We start from the raw sequence: 27,172 nt of genomic DNA, 5'->3' as shown, positions 1-27,172 counted from the left end.
ACATATGAAACATACAGGATACAATGATACAGCACTTAGTGCCAGTGTCTGTTAATTCCAATATATTTTTCATCCCAACATAAAACATTTTCCTACCTACTGAGTAATTCCTATTTCTTATTTCTACTATTCATTTACCATATGCAAATACTGTGATTATTGCTAGTGTTATGTAAATAATGATTAGAAAGATCTCTGACAAGAGCTAACCTGAGAAAAAATACAGTGTAAAATCCCCCATTGCCTTCAGAGAGCTCAGGATTGAGCTCAGGGTTCTATTCCCCCCCAAAACCAAAATCTCGTTGCCTCCCCTTTCCTCATCCCCTCCCTTCCCTGTGCCATGGTTTCCACAGAAAGGAGACCCAGAGACAAGATCTCCTTAAGAAATATGATGTACTCCTTCAGTGAGGAGGAGGTTGGGACCAAGGCCCCTGAGATTCCTCCAAGCAGCCGAGAGAGTAATCTGAGCATAAAATCACCCTTCACGCCATCTCCCCCATAAACACACGAAATAAAACTAAGTAGTTACTAGGAGGATGGGAGCCACGTGAATTGACTATGAGCAGTTTGTGCTTTGGAGTCTCTAGCTGGAGCTTTTCTGGGAAAAGGCTTTTCACTTGGAAGCTGAAGATCAATTGTGTTAACCCAGTGTTTCTGTCTCAGTGTTTGTCTACATTTCCAGGGGAGATCACTTTTGTCACAGGACGTAAATAAGGCAGTTTACTTACGCAAGCCTAATCTTGAAGTCAAAAGATTAGACATTCATTGATCTTTAAAGGCATCAGGTCTGGTCTGCAGCGAATGAATACCTACAGATTAGTATCTTCTGGAGCGAAGTTCATGCTGCCTATACCCCCACTGAGCACAGTCTCTATTATTAGAGCAAAGACGCTATTTTTGGAGAGGAGCTGCTACTTGTGAAGTGGGATGGAGAGAGCAGGGTCAGGTCTAAGAATAGGCCAGGGTCCCACGCTGGCTTGGAGGGGTGTGTGACAGCCTGGCTGCCACATGCCTCTGGGAGATGAGGAGGAGGAAGCGTGGGGCAGGACGCTATGCTGAAGTGCTAATGTTCAAGCATCCATGAAGTTAACCTTGTGACAAACCATGAAGTTAACCTTGTGACAAACCCTAGGCTTCTTCAACCCTAGGCTTCTTCCTAAGGGAGCAAATAAACTCTCTTGAGGCTGCAGTGTTTGGTGGCTGTTTACTTATCCGTTTCTCTGACTGGCTACACATGGCTGCATGTTCACTCATATGTTTTATGTTACGTAGAAGCTGCTTGCCCTGGATATGAAAGAGTTGTGTCAAGAGCTCCAGATAATACAGGCTTCCTCACTGCCTGAATTGCATTGCCCCGCAGGGCCTCCTGGCCCCCAGGTGAGTGATGCATTTGTGATTAAACCACATCATTCTCTCACTTGCTCCAAGATCCTTACAAAGCTGTAAAACATCTTCTGCAAATGCCTTTTACCACTTAATAAGCGTACCATGCTCTGGCTTAATTTCATTTTGATATGACTATGCATGAATCATGTAGGCTTTTTACCCTATGTTCTCATCCCTGCCTTGCATACCCCAGTAGGTTTCAAGTTCACCCTTCATTTTTGTGGAGTTTTACAGTGTGTAGCACTCATCAAAAATCCTGGAGGTGCCATCACTTCCTTCGGAGGATATTGGCTATTTTTTTCTTTGCCTTAGACTCTGTTGTCCTCTATGTGAGGGAAAGAGCCCATGGAGTGGATGCACAAGAGGTGCAATGAACTTGAATGTTAGTGGAGTACATCCCTGAGAGGGCGAACACCTACAGTACAGGTCAGAGACAAGGAGGGGCTTCAGAGGGCAATGGGATGGGATTCAGGAGATGTGGGATCTCCTAGCTTGACCTGCAGCATCTCTGCCTCTGACTTGCTGGATAGCCTTGGGTCAGTCCCTTTGAGCTTCCCATTTCTGTTTCTACAATTTGTACACTCAGAAATCTTCTGAGGGAGATCAGAAATCTTCTGAAGAAATGGTCCACCTCTAGGGGAAAGGTTTTTGTGAACACCTCGGCAGCGTGGAGAAGAGCACCTATCTGCCTTTCCGTTCCAGTTCATTCCCTCCAAAGAAAAATACTACTTTTCAGGGAGAGATACTTCCAGTTTCTCCTGGGACAGAGGTGATCCCTATCTGTGTGCCATGCCTGGTGTTTTGGGACAGTGATCTTCCTTGAGGCCCCCGGGTGCTGGTTTTATTACAGAATAGCTGATAGCAGGCGTGGCATGGGACCTTCGCTGCAGCAAAGCTGTGACTGAGGCTTTGGCAGCCTGAGAAGTTAACAAGCGCCCAAACACTGTCTAAAAAGTAAGGACAGTGCATTACAGTAAAGGTTCGGTTATGTGGCAAAGAACTTAGCTTTAATTATTTAGAAGTCAATACTTCAGAAGATATTTGTAAATAGTCTAGAAGATGCAATGTGAAAGCCACAACATCTTGTTCTATGGACCTTGACTTTTCTGTTGTGCCATTTTGTCTTTGCTGAAATGCAGGATAAGGCAGACTCATTTAGCATGTGAATGATGAGATGTGGAGAGAAACGATGAGAAATGTTTGTCCTGTGTTGAGAAAAGTCTTCTCTGTGTTATGAAACAGCCCTGCAGTGTGGTTGGCCACAATCCAGAGTTGCAGTACATCTGAAAGAAGCAGTTGTTACTTCAGTCTTCACTAGACTGTCTTTTTTTTAAAAAAATCCTCTTAATACTCTCTCTGACTTAAATTTGAAGAACAGTAATATTAATTCTATTGTTCTCCAAGGTCCATTGCTATAAATAATATTAATCTTGCAACCAAATGATCTATGAACCCTCCAAGAATATTTTTAAATAGAGTAGGCTGGCAGATTTTATCAGAATGGCAGACTGTAGGGTGGGTATAACATGGCTTTGGAATTTTTAATTAGAAATTGCAGGACTGTGTCTTATAACGGGACAATGTTAGAGCCAGCAGTCCTCTGGGCAATACTTTTATGACAATAGTCAGCTAGAAGGAAATGCTACCATTACCAAAATATCTAAGAAGTATTTCTGAATTCTTTTCTGCTGTAGCTTGCATGACTTTCAAAGGAGTTGTAAAAGCTCATACTGTTGACTCAGGCTGAATTTTAACACTTTTTCATAAGAAGGATAATTAGATTTGTAATGATACAATTCAGACTATAATTCCTCCTATGTGTAACCTAAAGTAAAATGAAAGAAATAGGGTAAAATTTGGCTCTGACTCTAATAGGGTGCATTCTGATTTACATTATTGAAAACCTAAAATAACTCTACTGACTAAAATAGTTGTAGTAATTTGCATTTGAGGGTACACTTTGCTCCTATTCATGTACAATTTGCATCATGTTTTGGACAGTATCAGACAGCCAGGATCCAAACCTGGAGTGATTTGTACTGTGAATCTAATGCTCCTCTGATGCAGGCTCATGGGATTTTTTTTCTTAGTCATTCAAGAATAAAAGGTGGTCTGTGAACTGAAGCATTCTAGAAATAAAACTGTTTTTCCGATTTTTTTTCTGAGATGGGGTTCAAGGTCTACCTGGATTCTCCTGAAAGGAGAATCAGCCTTGTTTGAGAGGGAAAAAATATCTTCAGGATTCAGAAGTGGTGGCAATCTTCCATGTCCATACCACACTGCAGAGCCCATCCCACATGTTTCATGCCACTTCCCTTACCACCCCTTTGGCTGACCTCCTTTGCCGCGGTGTCTCCATGTCCTCATTGTCGCTAATTCTTCAGGACTCCTATAACTTCTCACCTTTCCTTTGCCTCAGGCCTTTTTTCTTGCCAGTTTTCTTCATCTAGAAGATGACTCTGCACTTCTCATGTCAGTCCAACTCTCCAGACTGCCATTCAGCAGTGGCACAGACCCGGTATTTAGAGGCCACATTCAAACACCACATCCAACATCCCAATCTTGGAGGTTCACACAGTTCCCAGGAGAAACCTACTGAGCCATGCGTTGAGGGAAGGCAACCACCAAGTGTCTTCTTACTAATGCATTCACTTTTCTTCCTAGGGTCCGCAAGGAATTCCTGGTATAATGGGACCAAAAGGGGAGAAAGTAAGTGTCTGCGTTATGGATTTTGGTGTATTTTTGAGGGGGCAAGGAAAGAGATAGTGGGGCTTGTGGTCACTTTTTTCCTTGTCTGTTTGGTCAATGGTGGGCCTTTTGGATGTGGGGATTTGCTTTAATTTGAAATGTAAAGCTGTGAATCGGTTTAAACTTAAAATTTAAATCTTCATCTTTCAGTGTTCACTTTCAGTCTTGAATTTTTTTTTATGGATCCTCATGATAGCTACCTATGTCTACAGTATGTGTTAAGAAAGCAGCTCAGGTGCACAAGTCAGTGATCTTACTGATCCAACAGCCTTTGACCACCTTGTCCCTCTTGGAGGATGTGAGAAGCAGAGCTCTCCCATACAGTGTTAATTGTATGGGTCAGCTCAGATATAAGAAGTGGTCTATATGTTAAGTTATGGCTTCAGACCTGCAAAGGATTTTCTCCATGGTGATGTGAAGGAGCCTTGAACACAAAGATATTCCCAATTTTTTTTTTTTTTCTTCCCAATGTATTAACTAATGAGCCACTGTGCTTCGTGTGGTGCCTATGAAACTAATATTTTCCTTTCTCTGGCAGGGGGAGATTGGCAGGCCAGGAAGAAAGGTATGAACAAAGGTGCTGTCTCAGACACCTGTCTAATACTTGACACATAGTAGCTGTCAGAGTGGGGTGCAGACAATAGTTAAATAAAAATTAGCTGATGTTGAAGTTTAACAAGTTTGTGCTGCTTCCCCTGGTACCCAGGATGTGTGGTAGGGAGCTCTGGGTGCAGGGCTGGAGAAGTGGGCCCTTTGACTTGGAGGGCTGTCCCAGTTGGTTTGAATTCAACAAATTCCCTCAATAAGAGCATGCGGCTCTAGCCAGACTATTAAAACAGAGTGGGAAATTACCTGAACTATGTCTCTGTGGACAGGGTAAGCAGAGTATGGGAGCTATTATAAAAGGTGTATTAAAAAAAGCCCAAAGCAAAATCAAACTTTTTATTCCTCCAAAGTCTAAACAAGGCTTGGCCAAATACCCCCAAAGGAGCAATAACCATTAGTGATTACACTTACAGAGTTTTGGCACCAATGCGATATGCTGACTACAATCCTATGCTTGGTGACATATGAGCCGTGATATATTGTCAAAAATATGTGCCCCTACATGTGATGAAACAGAATACTAAAATGAGTTTGGTTTTTGGTATTTGGTGACTCAGTCACCTCCATCTAATTTAATTAACTTTAAAAGAAGACAGAAATGCAGGATGAAACCAGAGATATGCAGGGGGTAGTCACTAACCAGGAAAAGAAGTACCCTTCTAATAATATACCAAGGATTTTAACACCCTTCTAATAATATACAAAGGATTTTAACATCAGCTACCAATTAGTAAATCAAATAAATATGAAACACATAAACAAAAGAGGTCTTTTTCTTTAATCTAAATTGCAAATGCCCCACAGTAAACAACAACAAAAAAAGTCTTATATAAATTGTGTTCGAAACAGTAATGTCTCAGACAGAGTCACCCACCAATCTACAAGAGAGTGCAAACCTTAAACACAGTACATCAGTACTTACTCTTCTGACAAAAACTAGTAGATCCCAAAACAGAAGTTGTCCAGTTTGGAAATAAAACAGTATAACTCCTACTAAAAGCTCTCTGGTTCATGAGAGGTCACTCTTAGCCCCAAGTGTCATGATGACATTTCTAAGATCATGTTGTCAAGTGGCGTAAAGCAGTGGAATAGCACTAATCTGCAACATTTTAGGAGATACTCAATGAGTGATCTACTGGCAGTAATTAAAATAGATAAATAACTGTATGTATGTAGTTATTGCTAGTCATATAGTAGCTAATAAAGAGCAATTATAGCTAGTAATATGAGAATGTTCAGAATAAGAATAATAATAAATAAAAATAGGAATATCTTAGTTAAAGAATTGGTTCTGTTCTTAAAGTAAATTGGATTCATACTGATATAATTACATGCAGGTCTTTCTGATTTATATCATATTATTAAATGAAAAGTGGGTTTAAGTTATTGATACTGGGTTTTTAGGATGATTATTTTGACTGCATGTGGATTTACTCTGTAGCTGATCTTATTTGAATCACTTTAACCTGGTATTTCTGTGAGCCCACACTTCCTCCAGTAGCATCATCACAAACTGTATTATAAGTACAATATAGTGGGTTTTGTATTAAAAACAAAGTAAAGAAGCATTTGCAATTATTTTCCTGAAAAGGCTTTATTCCTACGTCTCTCCTGTCTGCAGTGGAGGCCTGTGTGTAGGAATGATGTTACATGAATCGTTGTAATCAATGTTTTCCGTTCAAGGGTAGACCAGGTCCCCCGGGCGTCCCTGGGATGCCAGGACCAGTAGGATGGCCTGGACCTGTGGGACCGAAGGTAAGACTAAAATTCACATGGGATCACCTGTTCAACTTCATGATCTGAACACAACAGTTTTCTCAGGAAGTCTCTAAATCACTATCTGCTGGAGGCTGGGAAGCTGCAGAAGTGCAAGGACACTCTGTGCTTGTCCCCTTTCTTACACTGCTCTGCAAAGACCTGCCCAGTCTAGAGTTAGGTTACTGCACCTTCGGCCTAGCCCCTGTAGCACTTCTTAAGTTGATTAAAATACATGAAAGGGAAATTGAAATACAGTTGCAATATAGACCTCTGACAACAAAGCTACACCAAGGTCAGGCTTGTCTCAACTATTTGACATAAAACCTGAACCACTAAACTATCAGACATTCAAATATGACCTCGTCAGAGAGCCACAATCAATAACTCTCTTTATTGACCCCTTTAGGGTGAAAAGGGAGAGTTGGGTGTGATGGGATTGCCAGGTACAAGAGGACCAATGGGCTCCAAGGTTTGTTAACCAAACACTGCATTTTCAGACATTGGTTTCTAATGCTCTGCTGACAGCTGCTTCCCTCATGAATTTGCTGGAAAGCGTTTATCAAGATATATCTTTTCTAATACAGCTAAAAAGATATGTTCTCCTTCAAGCAAAGTTATGTTGTCTGGTTGGGCTTGGCTGTGTGTTTGGCTTTTCATAAAAATGCTTTGGTGCAAATTACTGTAATGCAAAGATTTATTTTAAAAGCAAAACATATATAATCATTTTTCACTAGAAAACTGGAGTTCTTAAGTGTATCTGCAGCATTAACTTGTGTCTGCAATGTTTTCTACCCACCTCATAAGACTGTTGAGACCACTTTGGTCCTCTACTAAAACTATGCATATGTATTGATAGTTGGGTAGTAACCACAATTAGGTCTGGATGTTCTAGTATCTGTACATCACTGTCTATGGCATAACCTCTGCCTTTACAAATTTAGGCCACAATATTTTAAGGTACGTGAAAAAATTATGTAATTATTTTTTTCAGATAAAGAACTGGAAAGAAGAACTGAGCATTGTTGTTAATTGTATGTTTCTTAAAGAGAAACTCAGTTTTATAGTAATCTTCAATTAGAAGATTACTTAAGTAATTTAAGGATGCTCCACAGGGAAAAAACAACAACAACAACAACAACAACAACAACAAAAAAAAACCACTCCAAAAAACAGAAGAGGAAGATTATTGCTAAAATTAGTTTAGATTATTAATTGTGGCATCTAAGGCTTCATTCACATTCAGTTACATTTTGTTTCCCTTGTTTCAATTTTAAAAGCAATATCAAACCTGCTGGCTTTACCTGGCTTTTCACATTGGCTTTTGGGCTGAGTTGTCTTGCCTTTAATTCATATTTCATATTCTGTTTCAGTGCAATTTTAGAAGCTATAAATATTGATTTGCATTTACAAGTTGATGTAATTAATTATTTGTGCTTCATTCCTTTTGTTCACTTTAAAGTTTGAAAGTCCTGTTTCTTGGGTAATCTTGAAAGCAAGAAGCATTAAAATATCTGTCTCTTCCTTTAGGGTTTTCCTGGAACTAGAGGAGAAAAGGTCAGTGTGACAATAGAATAATGTATAATTTAACAATTGGAAACAGTTATGTAAAAAAAAGTAACTGTAGAAATGAGACTGAATTTTGATGGAGTGAAGTCTGAAGGTCCCACTGAGAAATGAAAACAAGCGCCAAGAAGGAGCACAGCTTGTGGCTTGGGCTAGGATGCTAAAGAAGTCAGTTTTACATCCCATCTTATAAACAAGATACTACAGTGCACCTTACTACAGTTTCCCTATCTGTAGAATGGGTATAATAATTGTTAATTGTTGGTCTGGTTTATTTAGGCTATATATACTTCGGCACAGAGACTTTTTACTCTTAAGACCATACAGTGGGACCTGAACCTGGATGCAGTCAACAGTGGGGAAAAAAACAAGTTTGGAAGTATTAAGTCCAGGAAAACATGTATTTAAAGTAATTATCTGGGGAGAATGAGTCCCTTTTCCTACAAGTGTTGCTCTTAATTCTGTTATACTATCAATGAAAGTAATAAGGAAGCATTTTAGGGTATCTACCATATACCTTACTCTGGCAATATTACTGTATTCTGTGTGACTCCAAATAACACCTCGTGTAGGAGAAGTAGTTTTTGCTTCATTGTGAAATGGTAGTAATTAAGCTGTTGTCACCCTATTATATCTCTCCAGGGATCCAGAGGTGACAGGGGTGACAAAGGAGTCAAAGGAGACCCGGTAATTTTCTTTTCCAAATGGCTGTGCGCTTTAGCTGAACATGTACATGAGGACTAATGTAGTTACGATAGCAAAAAACAGGAGCGGTATGGAAGAAGGGAGCCTGGAGGCATCTTCCTGGGAGGGCAAGAGTGGTGAGGGAAGGTGGTGGTCCTACCTGATGGGAGGGCAGTGGGGCAGCCTCCATGTCCGTGTGCTCCCCAGCCCCAGCGCATAGCGGGGTGATGAGGCAGAGGGGGGATTTCCCTGGAGGTAACCTCAGCCTCTCCCGGCCTGTGCAGTCCAGAACCACGACAGCTTGCCAAAATGCTTTTGGCTGGCGATATGACAATCATAGAATCATAGAGTCATTTAGGTTGGAAAAGACCTTTAAGATCATCCAGTCCAACCCTTATAATGCTGTGAGGGGGAAAAAAAAAAAAAAAAGAAAACAAAACAAAGTGAGATTTTTGACTTGGGGGTTCTTTTAACTGAGAAAGGAAAAGTAAACTGCTTTTGATGTAAATGGAGAAATGCCACTCCCAAACACAGGCTTTGGGAGTTGTCCAGGTAGCAGGGTTGCCTGTAGACAAAGCACAATTGGGATGTTTTTGCTGGAGGAGAGGAAGCAAGCGTCGGAGGATCAGATGGAGGAGTAGTGTTACCATACAAGGGGCTTTACAGTAAAATTTTGCTTATAGTTCTCCACCTACTGCATCACCCACAGTGCTGAATCACAGTGCAAGTTTTTTAACTGATATCAGTATATGGCACTTGATTTTCTTCCTTCCAAAGAACATGCTGCTTTGACAAAGATCACTCCACTTTTTTTGATGCTTTTTCTCCTTTTACTTTGCAGGGAGAAATAGGCTTTCCTGGAATGCTGGGACAAAAAGTAAGTGGGTGTGATGTATTGGGGAGTTGTGTTAAGTGTTGGCATAGGGTCAATGAATGGCTTCAGGGACATCCTGGAAAGTATAAGGCATTGAAGGTCTTGCTTGACTCAATGACCAACACTTCTTTGACTTGATCAAATTCTTTAGGCTTTTTATCTTAGGAGAAAACTCTGAGATGTAGCTGTTTGTTCTTGTTTCTCATTTTTCCCAGAGCATTGTTTTAGTCATAATCTTCCTCCTGTTTAACATGTTCAAACTCTTGGTCATAGATTCATAAATGGCCTAATTGTTTGGGTGTTATTCACTTGAAGATAATAAATATTTCCTTCTTGATACTCTGAATTAAAATGGTACTGCTATAAATAGTGGTAATCCTGACCAGTTTTTATATCATCGTTATTCTGTACTTAAAAACCAATCATAAGTCAGATATTGTTTTATGGATAGAGATCCTAAATGAGGATAATTTTATGACATAATCACATTTTATCTCTGAAATTAGGATAAGGAAATAATGGTTGCTTCTAAGGAAGCTAGAAAATTAGTGAATTCTCCTTCCTTTCCTTGAGTGATTTTATTACACATGCGTCTTAACCACAAAGCAAGATACTGCCAAAAGGGTCAGAGAGTTTTGCTAGCCTTGACCTCCCCACATCTCCAAGCATGTTTCTGATCTTACCTTTTGGCTTTCTCTTAAGGAAAGGATTTTTCAGGGAAATTCGGGTAAATTCTGAGAGATATTTTTCACTTTATGCTTGTTTTAAAATATTTTATTATAATTTTGGTGTTCTGAGAAACAAATGGTGCCAGCATTATCTAGAGGAATCATGTGAATTAGAGCACCATCCACCTGCTGTCTTGTATAAAGCAGGTATAACCAAGGTAACATGCATTTCTGTACTTATGTCCTGCTTCCTTCCCTCCACACCTACAAAGGGAGAGATGGGCCCAAAGGGACAATCTGGAGTACCAGGACACAGAGGACCTATAGGAAGACCCGGAAAGCGAGGCAAACAAGTAGGACCACGGCGTTTCCCATTCCTGTGACTCCTGGTGTCTGTGTGGTTGTGGTGTACGACCGCGTGGTTTGTGCTCTGTGCTCTCGGTACCATGCACTTTGTCACACCAGGAGCGGACAGAAGCCCTGAGACACCTCACACACATGTACGGGCTGCGCACTAAAGCCTCAGCTTTAGGGCTGGAGCCTTATCTGCAGCATTCAGCTCCCTGGCCGTGCAGCATTGGGAAAGTTGTATTTTTCCTGGCTTGGTAATCAATTCATTGAGTATAACTTGAGTAGACCTTGAAACCCCCTGTTTGAATCCTAAGCAACACAGAGCTATGGTCCCAAGCCCCACCTGATGTCTAGAGAGTTGGCACAAGGTCTAGGTCTCAGACAGCGTGGGACATAACTCTGTGGGGCCCTACACTCTGTAGATCCCTAGCCCAGCGGGTGCCTTAGGGAGCTGGGCTACTCGATTTACAGGCAGCTCTGTAGGCTGCAATGTCAAATGGGAAATATAAAAAATCCAACACATTTCAGTCTGCCCAGGTGCCACCCTCTGCCCCTCACAAAAACAGGTTCCTGGGATGAGCGAAGGAAGGTTTGTAGGAATACACTGGATTTCTGGGGCTCTGAATGAGGGAGGGATTGCTGTGGATGCTACAAAAACCAGTCCCCCCACACACACACCTCAGCTCTGGGCAGAGATGCAGCCACAGCATCTTGCAAGGGACATGCCAGTGCCTGTCCATGACTTTTCTCACTGGCTCAGCAATGGAAAGAGCTACATTACTTCTGCCAGCAAAAACACTGCTTGTGTGCACTGGCAGTAGCCGCCTGTACAGTAAGAACGGTGTGCTGTATGCTGTAATGGATGAAACTGGTGTGTAGTCTGTGTCAATGAAAACCACTGGTCTATACATCCAAACCTCAGTCCTATATTACACTGTAATACACTCCCGATTTCTAGCACATGCACTAAATGTGCATCCAGCATCCATTCAGGCTCTGCCATTGCCGCCAGGCTCTCCTGGAGGATGTTTTCTGTCCACACCATCCAATTTGGTTGAGTCAGGCTTTGCCCAGACCCGAGCGTTGGTCAACACAGATCAGCTTGCAGAGGCACAAGGCCTTGGAGATGTCTGACACATAGTGCAAAGAACCAAAGCACTAAAACACCCTCTCTGTTCCTCCCATTTCCTCTGTTAACACTAAACCAAGATTGATTTGTTAGACTGGATATTTATATGGCAGTTCTCACCATAGTACTGCATGCCAGGGACATACTCTTCTGCTCTGAGAAAGGTCAGGAAGACACATAGTGACCTTAAGGGATGGTAAGCTTGTATGGAAGCTTTTCTGGAATGGGATGGTTCACAAATGGTCCTTATTTAGGGCTCAAAATAATTATGCTGCTAGAACTATCTTTCTCAGACTTTCAGATGAATTGTACAGACCAGTTGTGTGTAAATTTGATACTGACCCCTCCACTACAGTATTTTCCAAAGAGGAGGTAGCAATATTGATATAGTTACCTGTTAAAGTCACCAAGTGGGCCTCTTTGAGTGCACCTTTCCTTGTGTATTCATTTTAAGCAATGATACTGGGGGTACAAAGGAGACCAGTTCCTGGTGCTCTGAATTGCCACCTGCAGAGCCTGTTTCTTTCTGCTGACTGACAGGGAAGGAGACTGCTCTCACTAGACCGACTTCAGTGTTATTAATGTGCATCTGCTCAGATACAGGAGCTTGTGGATGCTGTGGTTAATGGGCTTAGCTGAAAGCACTTTATTTGCAGTCTGGTTATGCCCAGCACTGCAAAGAGAGGAACATGCCTGCTTCATTGTTGCTCTGGTGCTGTCAGCTAATATCTGAAGGGAAAGAATAGCCAGTGTGAAGAAAAATTAAAGTTGGGTGTTGGGGAGGGAATAGTAGGTCATCAAGTAAGGAAGGTATGTGCAATGTAAGTCTGCTAGATCACCCGGAAAAAATATTTTTTTGTCCTTGGTTTGTCAGTTTTTAAAAACTGATACATGCTCTTTGCTGGGTTTTTTTTGTTTTGTTTTGTTTTTTTTTGTAAACTGTGCTCATCTGTCCTGCCAAAGTAATGTGCACAGAATATGTTTCCATAGCAGAAAGCAAAGAGAAGATGTAGTACCTGCAGATCAACTTGAACACAGTGCACTCTTCACTTGACCTTAGGTGTTTTGTCACATTACACAGTGTCTTAATCAAAAAGTGGTGACATAAGGCATGTCATAATTTAAGGCAACTATCAGTAACTAAAAGAACTACAGTCTGGCCCGAAATTGTTGGACTGGATGATCTTAAAGATCTTTTCCAACCTAAACGATTCTATGATTCTATGATAAATTAGGATTTCCAGGCCCAAGGCTCAGTACACAACCCCTTGCCCTGAAAGAAATTTCAGCATTGATCTTCTGCAGGAAAACTGGGCTTCCCTCTGTAATTTGTGACCTGGCCATTTCCTTTCTTCTTTTCTAATCCTTTGAAAAAACTTGAGAGTGGCATTTTAAGGCTCTGTGGCTCTGGCTGCTGCCTTTAAGTGCTGTCGTTATGTCTGGCTGTTTGTTCAGCTGAGAGGATAGTTTCCATCAACATGGGGCCGTTTCCTGTGTCTTGATCCAGCTGACATCCCTAGATAAAAGCAGCTAAATTAGGAAGGTGTCACTTCCACTTCCATTTTGAGATACGTCTTGATTACCTCACTGGCTTCTTCAGCTTTCCTCTGCCTCTGGGGCAGGCTCTTCCTAAAAGGTGGCCAGGAGGTGGGAGTCACAAGTCACAACCTCACAGCCCTCTAACTGAGATATAACACCCAAAGCTTCGTAGCTTGGGAATTGACCCTGAGGATCAAGTTTAGGGTTTCAGCCTTGATAAGGAGGAATGACTTAGAGCTTTAGATAATGTTACTTTGAAAGGAGAGGAATATAAATACGGTTCATGGGAAAAACTTTTCTGAATGCCATGAGTGCATGTGAAAATAAACAAGGCAAAGATATTTAATATAAATCTCTGTCATTATTATTTAATCTATCTGTGCTAAACAAGAAAGCATTAAGCAATCATTCCTCCAAAGCAGAAGACACAGCAGACAGCTTGTTTTCAGGCAGTACATGTCCGACTGGCCCTGGCTTGCCTCTGCCAGATCGCTTTTCAGGGGCGGGGGGGGAAGAGATTTCCCACAGACTTCTTGGGGGCTACAAAATCCTGGTCTGCCAGTTCTGTGTTGCATAATGTAAGAAGTAATTAGGAATCAGCATCACTGACATTCACATAAATCCTGGAATATTTTGATGGCACAGAACTTACTTAATAGGATTAAACAAAGCAAATATTCAATTAGTTCCTTACGGGCCATGGCAAAATCAACCTGCCTCTGTTGCAGTGGTACAAGTGACAGTCAAACGTATCCATGGGATACAACATGTTATATAACAACAAATTATTTTAGCATATATTACTATATATGCTTCATTACTCTGAAATTAGACATGCAACCACTCGTCATGCGCCCATGAATGCACGGAATTACACCATCTTCAAAGAACTCATCTCCTTTGTCATTAAAGGAAAGCTTACATAGCACACATCATTTTTGTTATGCTAAATAATGTATGCTGTTACATAAAAATCAAATCAGATATTCAAACTTTAAGCTATGTAATACACTTCTGAAATATAAAGCTGAAAAATCCAAGCCTTGGAGAGTATATGAGCAGGAAAGTAAATACAGTTATTTTTAATAAGTGTAACCATATTAAATTCAGGAGCAAAACCAGGAAGGTGTTGAACAGTTCTAGGGTGAAACTTCCAAATGCCTAAGGGTATGGCTGCACAAACAAGCTCCAGTGAGGCAAATTAGGGCTGATTTTACAGAATATTAGCTATTGTATGGTAACTGTGTGTAAGCTCATCTCCCGTAAGTAATTTTACGGCAATTTGGAGGGACATCATTTGTCAGCATGGTGTTGCCACACACTAACTTGCACTTTGTAAAGCTAAGCCCTTGCTTGCCTTGTAATGATTTCTTAGCATAGCTATACCCACACTGAAAGTCAAGGAGATACAGGAGTCCAGGCACCTAAAGTACTTCTGAAGACAGTGTAGGCCTCAAAGTCATTAGCGTGTTTCTGAAAAACTGCACCCTAAAACTGGGAAATGTCACTGTGGAAGCCCTTGGCAATGCGCTGTTGAATTTTCTGGGTTTTTTACCCCATTGTGTATTAGGGCAGTAAGTAGGGATTTCCAGGGTCACCTGTTTCAGCTCCACCAGCCCTTTCTTTCGGAGCTGCACTAAATCCTAGAGAGCTACCAGAGGTAAAAAGGCATCCTTAAAGAAAGGCCACCAAATGATTGGAGTCAGAGCAGTGTGATTCCTGACCTTACACAGAGCAGATCTGCTGGGACTGTTCACTTTTAGAAACAGAGGTCCTGCCTAGACATGCTTTTCTGTCTCCACATAGAAGAGGACAGCACCTCTTCCCTGGGCTGGTGGCTGTGAAGTTCATGCTGCATGCTCCTATTAGCAAATGTCTTGGCTTTATTGAAAGGGAATCCAGTGCTGGCTGGAAGAGGTTGTGTGTTATTAGTAGTTTAGCAAATAAATGGATGTCTCCTCTCTCTAGGGACTGAAGGGAGACATTGGACCTGCAGGTATCATGGGCCCACCTGGAAGACCTGGTCCTTCTGGCCAGCCAGGCCCCCCTGGACCTTCAGGATCAGGTAAGCAGGAGATTGGGTGATTTCCTAAACAGTGTGCCGGCTCCACAGCCCTCCCTGACTCATCCTGTACACCTACGTTGGCCCCTTTACAAAAAGTGCTGCAGGGCTTCATTTGCTTCTCCACTGACAGCAAGGAGAGGATTTCTCCTGAAGGTGTGTCATGCCATCCTTGTCCACTACAAGGACTCTACCTTACTTTAAAGCCTACATTATGGCTTCTGATGCTTCAAATAAAACCAAAAACATGGCCTATGTGGTACCTGTGGGATTTCAGTAGATGGGGATGATGAAAAGCCATCTGGCAGCCTTGGAGGGACTAGTTAATCTCCATCATCAAAGGTCTGCTGCTTCTCCAGATATCCTGGCTTACAGTGAAAGATTGTGATTTCTAATCAGCCAGGACATACTCACCCTGTGCAGCTCTGTAAAAGAAAAATAGATGAGACTCAAGTCACAATGGCAGTAAGGAAAGAAGGGAAAAAAAGGAAAGGGATAGGCGTCAGATGGAAAAAAGGGTGGTGAAAAAACAACCTCTCTCTTTTTAGTTAAGTGCTGTAGATCTATCTGCAGCTTTTTAGTTAAGTGCTGTAGATCGCTGCAATTGTGCGTGTTGCAGAAATCAAGAGAAAAATCTTTTAACTGATAATTGTACAGCTTCAAAGTTATGCACGCACATGAACTCCAGGCAGCTTGCGAGACCAAGTGTAGACATGAAGGACAATACACGACCCACAATGTTCAGTGACAGTAAACCCTCAGGTAGGGTTTTCTCAATCTGCATATATACTAAAGCACCTGAAAAGAAAAGCAAAACAGCTGGAAACTACTGTCGCCTCAAATGGACAACAGCTGCTTGCACTGCAGCCAATCTGTTCAATGTCCTCCTCCATTTTGCTTTCCCTTTTTCATCCCTTGCTTACACCAGTGGGCAGGAGGTCTCTTTCTTCTGGTGGTCTGGAAACGGAACATCTGTGAAGCTGGGTCCTGCTTCAAAATCTTCACATATCTCATGTCTCCCATTATGAAACATATTTTCCTGAGTAAAATAGCTGGAAATTTTCAGAGAGCAGAATTTTCACCACGCCGATGGGAAGGTAGCCAGGATCCTGAGATTACTTTTTAAAGGCTTTCTTCCATCCACAGAAAGTTTATGTGTCAGGCTTGTTAATCTTTTTCCTCTAGAATATAAATTCTGATCCTAAATTAGCTTTCTGTAATGATGTCACTGCTTGCAGTATGAACATATTGGCTCATAGTCTAATTCTGCAGAGTAGTGCACCCTTGCCAAAGCTTGAAAGTCAAAAAGCAGTTTATTTTTTTAAATTTTTATTTGTAGCACTCTTGTGTTTCTGGTTGGGTTTTCTTGTACAGAAACCTCTGAAACAGCATTGCTGAAGTGGTTGCACAAATGCACAAGTTCAATGCGTTGTGGAAGTCTACAGAATCTGACTACTAAATTCGGTGCATAGGTGGTGTAGAGCGATCTCTGTGTTCATCATGACCTGAATTTCTGTAGCTTCAAACAGGCTGACATTTGTCTGGTAATCCTAAGCAAATGGTCTCTCTTTTTCTCTGTAAAGTTGGTAGAAAAATTTAAGAAGTGATCTGAAGAAAAATGACCATGGTACAAAGCCTGGTCTTTATCCTGAAGTGCTGGAATTAGTGGTTCTAGTAATCACTTCCTTCAGTTCCCAGTGGATTTGGTGGGAGATGTGCATCTCAGAAAATTTATGTAAATGCACCTGTGCTTTTTCCACTAAGGCTGCGTTTCTGTTTTGTATGTTAACTTCATAACAAGGCAACCCAACATTTTGCTTCCTAGGACAATTCACAATAGGACCAAAAGGGGAAAGAGGACTGCCAGGGCTTCCGGGGAGATGTCTCTGCAGATCCCCACAACATGTGAATAACCCACCGTATGAGGAATCTGTGTTTGGACACAGTTATCCGAAAGTCCCTGCGGTAAGCCGATTTTCTAGGAGAGGATGTGAGCGGTTCTTAAGTACTTCTGTTGTAAAAGGTGATGTACTCACCAATATGTTGGTTTTAACAGGGAAGATGTCTGTATGTGGGCAATGTGCTCTATTTCTAGTATCCACCACCTCTGATATCCAGTTGGTGCAAAGGAGTTTGGTCTCATAACTGGTTTGAGGTTTGTGCGATTGATGTGCTGAAATGCAGCTGTTTCAAACCATCAGTAATGTACCACGTGTTTAGAAAACTCTCTTCAAGTCTGGGGATGCTCTCTTCCATCTCCTACTGTGCATATATAATATGTTCTTTTTATTTCAGTGAATTGAAATATATTTCAGATTGGTCAGTGGAATAAGCATCTCTTGCTTTCTTATTTTTTATTATCTTCTTCTGCAAAGACAGTGACTTCAGAATCGAATACTGAGGGCAAGCATTTCACATATACAATGGAACTTGATCCCAAAGCGCAGACCCTCCACCTTGGACCAAAAAGGAGTCTCCACAAACCATGGGAGTCAGACTTCTGAGCTCCTGTCTGTAGACATACACTTTATATAGTTAATTTCGATCTCTAGCCTTCTGGAAAGCATTTTTACGAGCAAATTGGACAAAGTACTTTAAAGGACAAGTCATTGGTGGAAAGTGACCTAGCAATCTTTCATCTCTGATTTCTTTGGGCTTTGTAAACACTGTTTCTGTAGTTTTCCTTCTGCTGGCCACTGCCTTCTTATTCTGTGCATTGTAGCACTTAATCAGCAATGAAAATGCTACCTCACTGCTATGTACCAGCATAGCCCAGCCACTCCACTCATGCAAGTGGATATTAGTGTCTGGTCGTCTCTGAATGACAATAAGCAGCGATTAGCTTTGTTAACTTTCCCATCTGTCACATTGTCAGAAAGCTGTTACGGTGTGTGAAAGGGACACACTCACAACACTGTCCATTAAACTGGATCATTTAACTCAGTCTTCTGCATGACTGTGCTGCAAGTCTTGCCAGCTGCTCCGCTGATCCCTGTTTGTGTTGCATTACAAAAAGGCCTCATTATTTTTAAAACTTAACGGTGACAGGAGAAAGTGCGTGAAATAAAGGTGCATATCACATCATGCTGCACACTATTGCAAAAAATTATCACGTCCTTCACGGCACGGAGAGCTCATAGGATAAGGTATAAGGCTTGCAATATTCTGCGTGGGTGTTATGATCCTCCTTTTCCATCTGGCACAGTTTCATATTAGACCTTAAAAGATGGTAATGAGTGTGTAACTACCTAAAATAGAAGTACCCTACACTATGTCTATGAACCCTCATTTGGTGATGATCAAGTGCCATTTCGTTCTCAGAGGGATGGCAAAGAAGCAAGCCTCAGCTCTGAAAGTGGAGCGCTTGCGGCGCAGCGCTCCCCCTTTGCCTGCCCCATTTGCTTTACTCCCTCGAATGTCAAGAGCAGGAGCTTAAACATTGCTATTATTTATTCTGTTCAGATCCCCATGTAGCAGTTTTGAAGCCTGGCTTGTACCACTTGACAACTATTGTCAGGGTTGCTATAGCTGCACATGGAAAAGACCCAGAGACGGTGCTCTGTGCCCCCAGTCCCCGTATTGGGTGGTGTGCCGAAGCAGCACCCTACCCCAGCACGTCCCCCGTGCAATCACCCACTCACCCTTCAATTCCTCTGGTGCCAGCACTGCCAGAGGAGGGGAGAGGCTAGGAAACAAAGCGCTGGTTTTCTGTCACTGGCTAAGCTTCCTCCCGGTTTTTAAATCTTTTGCAATTTCAAAGGCCAGTATCTGTAACGGAGAGTTTCAGAGACCGCAGATCTGCTATTGATTTCAAGAGAAATTAGAGCTCTGGGGCTGGGACTTGAGCTCCTGAACACAATTACAGAATCGGTCCTTCGCTGGCTTTCTATTTCTTTGCTTTCTTTCATTCAAGCTGAAGGCATTTTTATTCAATGCTTTTTTAATGAAACTGGCCTTTGTTGAGGGCTATGGGAATATTCTGCTACGTAAAAATTTCAGGGTAATTTGTTTTAAAAAGAGAAAATTCTGTTTATGCTGGTGAGAATCAGGCTCAGCCCTAAATCGATTTTGCTCAGAAGCACTCTATTTGCTTTTTCTTAATTTAAAAATGGTTTGAAACTTGCTAAAATTAATTTGATTAAGCTGCTGAAGGAAGAGATTATTTCCTAATGCCCCTTACAGCCAATTTCAGTGACTGAGACATTAAAAAAATTGGTAAGAGAACAGCTCGTCCTAATTTTTCCATTTTGAACTACTTTTTTTCTGTTTAATTGAAGACTTGGCTTTAGACTTAAGTATATGCATATAAAGAAACATGCATTTCAATGCCAATTAAATCTAAACAAATTACAAAGTAGTAAAAGATAATAAGAACAATGCCTTATTTATTTTGTAGCCACGAGCATGCCTAAAAAATTATAGGCAAACCCACAAAAAGCACTTATGCCCATATGGATTTTACAGTTGTTCCAGCGTCTAACCATTTGAGCATCTGACAGTTTTTCTCAGCAACAACTGTGCACAAATATTTGCACGATCATTACCTGTGTAGATGTGCATTTTGAAATAGGGGCCAATGGAGCCATAGCTAGGTGCTAAGGAAAGACCATTCTCCTTTGGAAACTCCTGTCTCTTCTTACCAGTCACAAAGGAGTTTCTTGCAGTCTGGCAGTCCGTGTGCTCTCACACCATTCTGTTTCTGAAAACAATCAAACCATTTTTCTCTGTAATTATTTACCTATTTGCAGATACATATGTCAGTTGGCAAAATTAGATTCTGTGACAATCCAAAATACTTATTAAGAGGGTTACCAATCACCTCTTTTTCTGTGCCCCAGATTTTTGTGGTGAATAATCAAGAAGAATTGGACCGGTTAAACACTGAAAATGCCTTAGCTTTTAGAAGAGACCAGAGATCTTTGTATTTCAAGGATACCTTTGGATGGCTCCCAGTCCAGGTGAAAATATGACTGTGGTCTCAGAAAACTCGTGAGTGTATGTTTCATTTTTAAATACAGAACATACTTCTGTACTTAAGGTGTCATACAGAATCAATAAAGCAAATGGAGAAAAAGCTCATTTTTGAGCACTGCTACAATTGTACCTAATTCTGTAATTTTTGTTCACAGGAGTCTTAATTACTGAGGCATTAACTCAATAGTGTTGCAGGTTTTGCTAACCTCCCTGTGAACCAGGTTCCATTGGTGAACGAACTGGGGCTGAGTTCGGGGAATTATGATAGTAAAGAGCATTTTTTATTTAATCAAAATAAGGCAAAACTCACCGGGGTACAAAGTTGCAGAAAACCACGAACACTGCAAACCAAAACCATGTTTTTCCTTATTGCTTCAAGGAGCTAAGCTAAGTCCCACTGAAATCAGCAGCAGGATCCTTCTTGTGTCTGCTGGACTTTGAATCAGATTCTGTATAAACCCTGTGAACCACCAAATAGCGGGATATGAAAACCCAGTTGCGGGATCTGCCTCCCACAGCCCTTCACCTCTGCTTGCTAGCCAGGCTGCTCGTGGTCCGGTGCAGTAACTGCTGTGTGTTTGTTTGGCCAGCTCACCCCTTTCTATCCCGTGGATTACCGCTTCGGGGATGGCGGTACCTGTGGAGATGGGATCGTACAGGATGGGGAAGAGTGCGACGACGGCAATACGATTGTGACTGATGGCTGTATAAGTAAGTTACGGCGCATCAAGAGCAGCCTCTTTCTGCCAGAAAAGGTGCATTAGTTGTTTGCACAGCATACGCTGCTGTGTAAATCACACAAGTGTTTCACTCAGGGGAGCTTGCGTGGTTTGTGGGTCAAGTGCAGAGGATGAGGGAGGCACAATGGCCATAGCGTGAAAACTGAGGTCCTTCGTGCGTGTGGATGCCGCACACCAGCACAAGACAGAGGTGATGCCAAGTCCTTCTCATGCATCCTCACTGAGGACCGTGTACCTCACCGAGCAGAGGTGTCTGCAGTCAGAACAAACCCACTGCATTTCAGGGGCCAAATCCAGCAGCTGGTTTACATACACACCTTCCCCAGTGGCTGCCGGCTTTCTGGCCAAAAGATGTAGCGTACCTTTGCAGTGCACCACAAATCCCCTTAGGATAGACACTGAAGCTGGCTGTTTCTAATAGTAAGCTAGATCTTGGGTCCCGTAAAACCATTTTGGATTTTGTTATTCATTTGCATGGGAAGGTGTCAGCCCACTACCTTCACTATTAGGTTTATATCAACATTTGATTCCTGTCTAGTCAAACTTCCTTTCATTTTGCTGGTTGTAGATACCAAAGAGCATATAAGCATACAAGCAGCTGTGGCAACTTTCACTTCTACCTTTCAGTTACTTTTAGCGCTTGATTCCTTCCCCATAGCGCAGCACCCTACACCATCTACAGCTGGCACACAGCAGGTTTGGTTTTCTGTTGGTTCTAGCAAAGGGATGCTTCATCACATTTCAGAACAGGTATCAGCCAACATTAAAAGATGCAGTTTTTCTTTTTCATTTATATAGCCCTCCATCTTTTAGCCTGACTTTGAAAATGAGGTGTATGCAGCCACGCTCTATGTGAGTTTGTCCATCTACCTGTCCATCACCACCCTTCCCCTTATACCTTAGGAATCCCAGCCAACCTCTCAGTGACAACAGGAAAGAGATTTCAAAGGCAATTCAGTTGCAACAGGTATAGGGAGACATATAAATAAATGCCCCTCTAAGTTTGTCTGACTGCAGAGTAATCCAGTGGGAGAGCATGAGCTCTCCAGGCTCCAAGCATGAGAAAATGATTCAATTAGCATTTGCAAGCAACCGTGGAGAACAAGCATGCATGAAAATAGTGTTCATTAGTTCTAGTGCCTGCAAAATTGTACATTGTGTATCTGGAGGCACATTGTGTTACTTTGTGCTATTCACTGGGCAAAGCTTCAGGTCGATGGAGTCCTTGCAATACATAGACACTGATGTGACCTGAAGAGTTATCATTGAGTTACTTGGAAATGAGCACATTGTCATCATTCTTCTCTTGTGACTGAACCAAAAGAAAAAGGTTAACCAAATGTTAAGTGGATTTGTAGGCTCATTGTCCCCAGAAGCATCAATTTCTAACAAAGAGAACCTTGGCACAATTAATTAATAATTTCTATTCATAAATAACCCACTTTAACTCTTATAAACTCCCTATTCTTTAGTTTCCTTTTAATCTGTTGCTTAATAGTGTCTCCGAGAAGATATCAAAGGGATTTTAGCTAAATGAATCTGTTCAAGTTATAAAGTCATACTCAAGAAGTTGAAGACATCAAAAGCAAAGTCCAGTTGCTAAAATAGCAAACAAACCCACAAATTACCACAGCCTACATGCCAATCACCATGAAAAAATGTCACAAAACCCACTCACACTCAAGTCAGTAGGAGTTAGCAGTGGGAAAAACACCTTTTTGGCAATCGTTACATACTTTTTTTTTGATAGACAGGCAATAGGTCTGCATAATTCTGTTCGTAAGTGGGAACTCACAGTAGACACACGTGATACTGTGCAATATTGGGTAAAGGTCTAGGCTGGGATTTTCAAACCACTTAATGACCTCAGAGTGTTTTTTTGAACTTGTGATCTCCCCAGGTAATTTCTGTTAACTGTATTTTATGCTTCCTTTAATTTGTTTTGATAGTAATTATCCATGGTAATAATAATTATTAGAATAAATACTGTTGTAATTAGTGTTTCTGTAGCAATTATTTTTAGTAGTTATACATTCTTTCCCTTGGTCATTGAAATTAGGCTAAAAAAAAGTATATTCTTTGTAGTGAAGAATATTGTTCCTCCTAAGATAGTCCTTACAGGATGCCCTACTGCAAATGCCTTGTTGTATACTTTACCCTTAAAAATCTAGTTCTGCTTACCTCACCTGCCTCTTTTACATATGAAGCACCTTGAAGGAATTTCTTTCTGTATTTATCACTAGGATGCCGCCGTGCTTACTGCGGAGATGGCTACAAACACGAGGGGGTTGAAGACTGCGATGGGAAGGATTTTGGATATTTGACATGTAAAACATATCTCCCTGGGTATGTGTCATGGTTTAACCCCAGCCAGCGGCTAAGCACCAGGCAGCCACTCACTCACTCCCCCTGCCCTAGTGGGATGGGGGAGAGAATCGGAAGAGTAAGATAAGGAAGTAAGCGGCACAGCACTATGCCCGCTACTAGGAAGAAAATTAACTCTATCCCAGCCGAAACCAGGACAGTATGTATGAACTGTCTTCACTTTAGTTTGGGTTTTTTTTTTTGTTGTTTTCTTTTTTCTCTTTGCCAGTTTTGAAACAGGAAAGTATTGCTCACTTAAACCTTGTTCCACTGGGACCAGTGCAGGTAGTGGGGGAGAAAAGAGTCTATCAGATTATTTCTGTATATCATTGACTTTGAGGGCTAAATCTCATCTCTCAGTAACAAGCACGTGCCTCTTACTATACAAAATGAATGAAGGTCACGTAGACATATGTTTGCCCATTGCTTGCAAAGATTTCCTTGTTTGTTGACATTATCATTGCATTAATGTTCACCCATAACATACCAAGAGTAGGAAAGATCATGAGAAGGAAATGATCACACTGAAGGGAAAAAAAAACCCCACAACCCCAAACCACAACCTCCAACCGACCTCCTGTAGCCCTTACCATTAATGGGTCCTCTAGGGGTATCTTTGTTTCTGAATCAATTGGTCATCTATCAGCCTTTCCAAAGACCAGGAAATTCACTCAACAGCAGATGCAAAGCCATGCATCTGCTTAGCGATGTCCTTCATTTAAAACATCTGCTTATTGTTGACTTGCTTTCTCTGCCTTTGTTTAAGCAGCGTCTTCTGCTCAGCATTTTGCCTCCAACCGCAGTACCTCTATTTAACTGTCAGGTATTGTTACTGGCTAACAGGAAACATTTAATTTGCAAATGAAATTATGTGCAGAGCCCTCATCATTCATGGAAGAATAATGTGCTAATTGACAGGAATAAGAAACCACAGGATGTCTTTGTAAGTCAAGTGCTGTGCTAATCCTTCCACTGCAATTGTTGGAGCACTCCTGGTGTAAGAGATTACTAAAATCGAGACCAGCAAACCTGACAACCTGAAACATTTTACAGAGATCCCATCTTCAGACAGTGTGGAGCTGTTTTCTACTGTGAAACTTATTCCCTTCTGAGAGTCTGAAGTTTGGTGCCAAAAATAACACCACAAAAGCTTGAGAAATTTTTATAAATTTCACTTTCCATGTATAATCACGTTGTGAAGAGCAACTGAGATCCTTTATTTTTGTGTGTGCAGTCTGCAAATTATCTGCTAAACTAAAGAAAAAGCTGTGAATCATGAGTAAAATGGGATAAGTATGTGAGCATGGCGCTCCCATGGGAGTTTCATCCCAAAGCACCCTTTCCTCCAGGAGCTCTGCTGCAAGTGATTTCCCCATTTTCTGCTCTTTCCAGCCCCCAAATCCCTCCTTATATTTCACACACTTTCACTTTGGATTTTATGTTGGTTTTCTGAGAAAGTGGGTTATCCAAGGACATACTTTTAAGGACCTGCTTAATGGCTGCTTAATCCACAGTTTGTGGATTTTCCGATGGATGGGTTTTTCACTTAGACATATGTTAGCAATAAAAACTCATAAAAATGCTTATTTTATTAACATCTTTGGTCAGGTCTTCAGTAGGTAGAGTCACTGCAGCTCCGTTTAAGTCAGTAGAAAGACAAAATCACTGGTTTTCCTTATTTTGCAAGGACCCTTCCATTTACTTTTTTTTTTATTTCAAAGGTGAGCATGTATCACTATCATTATTTCAAGTACATGAAAAATAAGAAAAAGGACAGGCACAGTCATGCCTTCTGGAGCTATTGGAAGTAACTGGAAAAACACTTAACTCAGAGCCTCAGATATTTCGTTACACAGTTCCCGTGGGTGAGTGCCAAGGCCTCCTGCACCCACCCCTGCATAATGCTCAAGTCTCATTGCCAATGGGGATTTTATTTTTTTTTAATTGACATTGTTGGGAATTAAGTCTTCACTCATAGTTTCTCCTGGAGTCTTTATTTTGCTGACAAGGGGGAGCACAGTGGAGCCCTGATGGAAATTACCCTCTTATTTTGGTTCCCATATGTTGCTGCACATGGCATTTTCTGATGTTCTTCACTCCTACAGAGAGCTACATCCAGAAACCATATAATATGAACTATAACATACTTTGACACTGAGATATTCTCTTTTATTTTAGGTCTTATGGAAAATTGCGATGCACTTCTTACTGCTACATTGACTCTACACAGTGTCGATACTTCACATGAGGGGAGCAGAGGTGGGTAGCATCCCACATGTAGTGGGGTGCTAGGTGCTGCACTATCATCTATCCAAGAAGGACTGGGACAAAAAAAACCCACCCACCTCTGTGCGAAAACAAACAAAGAGATGTCATGCTGCTGATGGCCATTTTGAGATGTTTTTCTTTTTTTTTTAATTAAGTCAGATTGGGAAAAAATAGTACAACTGCATCCTGTCTTAATAGAGAAATGTCAAACAGTGTTTGCCAGTAGGACTTTCATGTGGCTGTGGATGGCAACTTGCTCTCCATCACAAATGCAACATTAAGCTACTGGAAACTGAATTTCGCTAGCCAGGAAGATCGTGTAACAATTACCTCGACTTAGCACTGTTAAACCTACATGTAAGCTCTTCAGGGTTTTTGTCTTTAAACCTTCTAGCATAAACACGAAGCATATCTTGGATGCGGTGTTTATAGACACTTTCTCTTTTATTATAATGTGAACTTTGCAAGGGTTGTATCCACATGAGTGATGACTTCAGCAACATTAAGGTTAACTACACACTTTCGTGGGTCAAAGGAGCAGAGGCCCTTCGGTAAGTGCTTTCAAGATCAGCAAAGCAGCCAAGAAAGCTGGTTAACTTCACCTTCGGGCTAAGACGTTTGGCTGTCTGTGTCTCTGTGCATACATGGAAATGCAAGCAGTCACAGGAGGCCTGAAACTGCAGACCACAAAGGCCAAACTGGACAAATAAACTGTGAAATAGCCAAGGAGCTCTCTCTCCCAGGAGAAAATGAGACAAGGAGGGAAGATAAAGAAGGAATGTATTTCCGTATTTTTCACCTCTGTCGAGCTGGCTGGGCTCCGTGTGACCCCGAAGGGGCTGGGACAGCGTCGGTTACCTGCTTGAAGCCACAGCGTGACCACATACATATTGCCTTCACTCTGGTTTCTACACCGGAAGATCTTTTCGTTTTCATCCCCTTGTCCACCCGACCGTCATCATTCAATTACCGGTTATAGCCTGTCCTCTCTCCCCGTCTCTCCCGTTTGCTGTTTCCGCCATCGTGTCTGGGGTACCCCTCGGTGTACGTTCTCACTTTTGTATCGCTGTAAATCAGATTTTGGAGTAGGGTGTTTATGGATGCTCATTCATGCTGTGTAATGTACATGTATTTTTGTTTTTCAGAGAGTTTGTTCAACTATATTAGCTCTGATAGGACTCAGGGTAATTATATACTTATTTATTAGCAAGTATTAAAGAGCAAATTTCACATAGGAAGCATATTAAATGTTATGTGAAAAAGAGTCTGTAACAGAAGAAAATGAAACAAAGGATGTGCAGAATTCAGGACTAGATGCCTCAAATCAAGGTGTTATTTTCATAAAAGCCACTCTTTTCAGCTCCGCGATAAATGCTGTACACAACTGTTTGAAATGCGTGAGTTATCTGTGCCAGTGACAGCACTGCAACAGCTGCACTTACACTGGTACTTCTGTAA

General features: G+C 41.5%; 1 protein-coding gene across 2 annotated transcripts in view; it reads left to right on the top strand.

Moving 5' to 3' along the window:
* The window catches only part of COLQ (collagen like tail subunit of asymmetric acetylcholinesterase), a 39,850-nt gene extending 14,156 nt beyond the window's left edge, over nucleotides 1-25,694 (top strand). Inside the window, exons 3-17 of one of the 2 annotated variants that reach the window (XM_075705546.1) lie at nucleotides 1,276-1,377; nucleotides 4,051-4,095; nucleotides 4,673-4,699; nucleotides 6,424-6,495; nucleotides 6,905-6,967; nucleotides 8,026-8,052; nucleotides 8,704-8,748; nucleotides 9,587-9,622; nucleotides 10,560-10,640; nucleotides 15,275-15,371; nucleotides 17,194-17,333; nucleotides 20,207-20,326; nucleotides 20,933-21,053; nucleotides 23,326-23,428; nucleotides 25,625-25,694. In XM_075705546.1, coding sequence (XP_075561661.1) covers nucleotides 1,276-1,377; nucleotides 4,051-4,095; nucleotides 4,673-4,699; nucleotides 6,424-6,495; nucleotides 6,905-6,967; nucleotides 8,026-8,052; nucleotides 8,704-8,748; nucleotides 9,587-9,622; nucleotides 10,560-10,640; nucleotides 15,275-15,371; nucleotides 17,194-17,333; nucleotides 20,207-20,326; nucleotides 20,933-21,053; nucleotides 23,326-23,428; nucleotides 25,625-25,694 — 1,149 coding nt within the window. The remainder of the gene's footprint in view (nucleotides 1-1,275; nucleotides 1,378-4,050; nucleotides 4,096-4,672; nucleotides 4,700-6,423; nucleotides 6,496-6,904; nucleotides 6,968-8,025; nucleotides 8,053-8,703; nucleotides 8,749-9,586; nucleotides 9,623-10,559; nucleotides 10,641-15,274; nucleotides 15,372-17,193; nucleotides 17,334-20,206; nucleotides 20,327-20,932; nucleotides 21,054-23,325; nucleotides 23,429-25,624) is intronic. The other variant, XM_075705547.1, reaches the window with a different exon arrangement.
* Nucleotides 25,695-27,172: the final 1,478 nt, after the last annotated feature.

The sequence above is a fragment of the Pelecanus crispus genome, chromosome 2 (genome assembly GCF_030463565.1).
Source record: "Pelecanus crispus isolate bPelCri1 chromosome 2, bPelCri1.pri, whole genome shotgun sequence".
Classification (NCBI taxonomy): Eukaryota; Metazoa; Chordata; class Aves; order Pelecaniformes; family Pelecanidae; genus Pelecanus; species Pelecanus crispus.
Note: the sequence above shows the minus strand (reverse complement) of the source record. Positions and strands in the feature narration are given on the sequence as shown.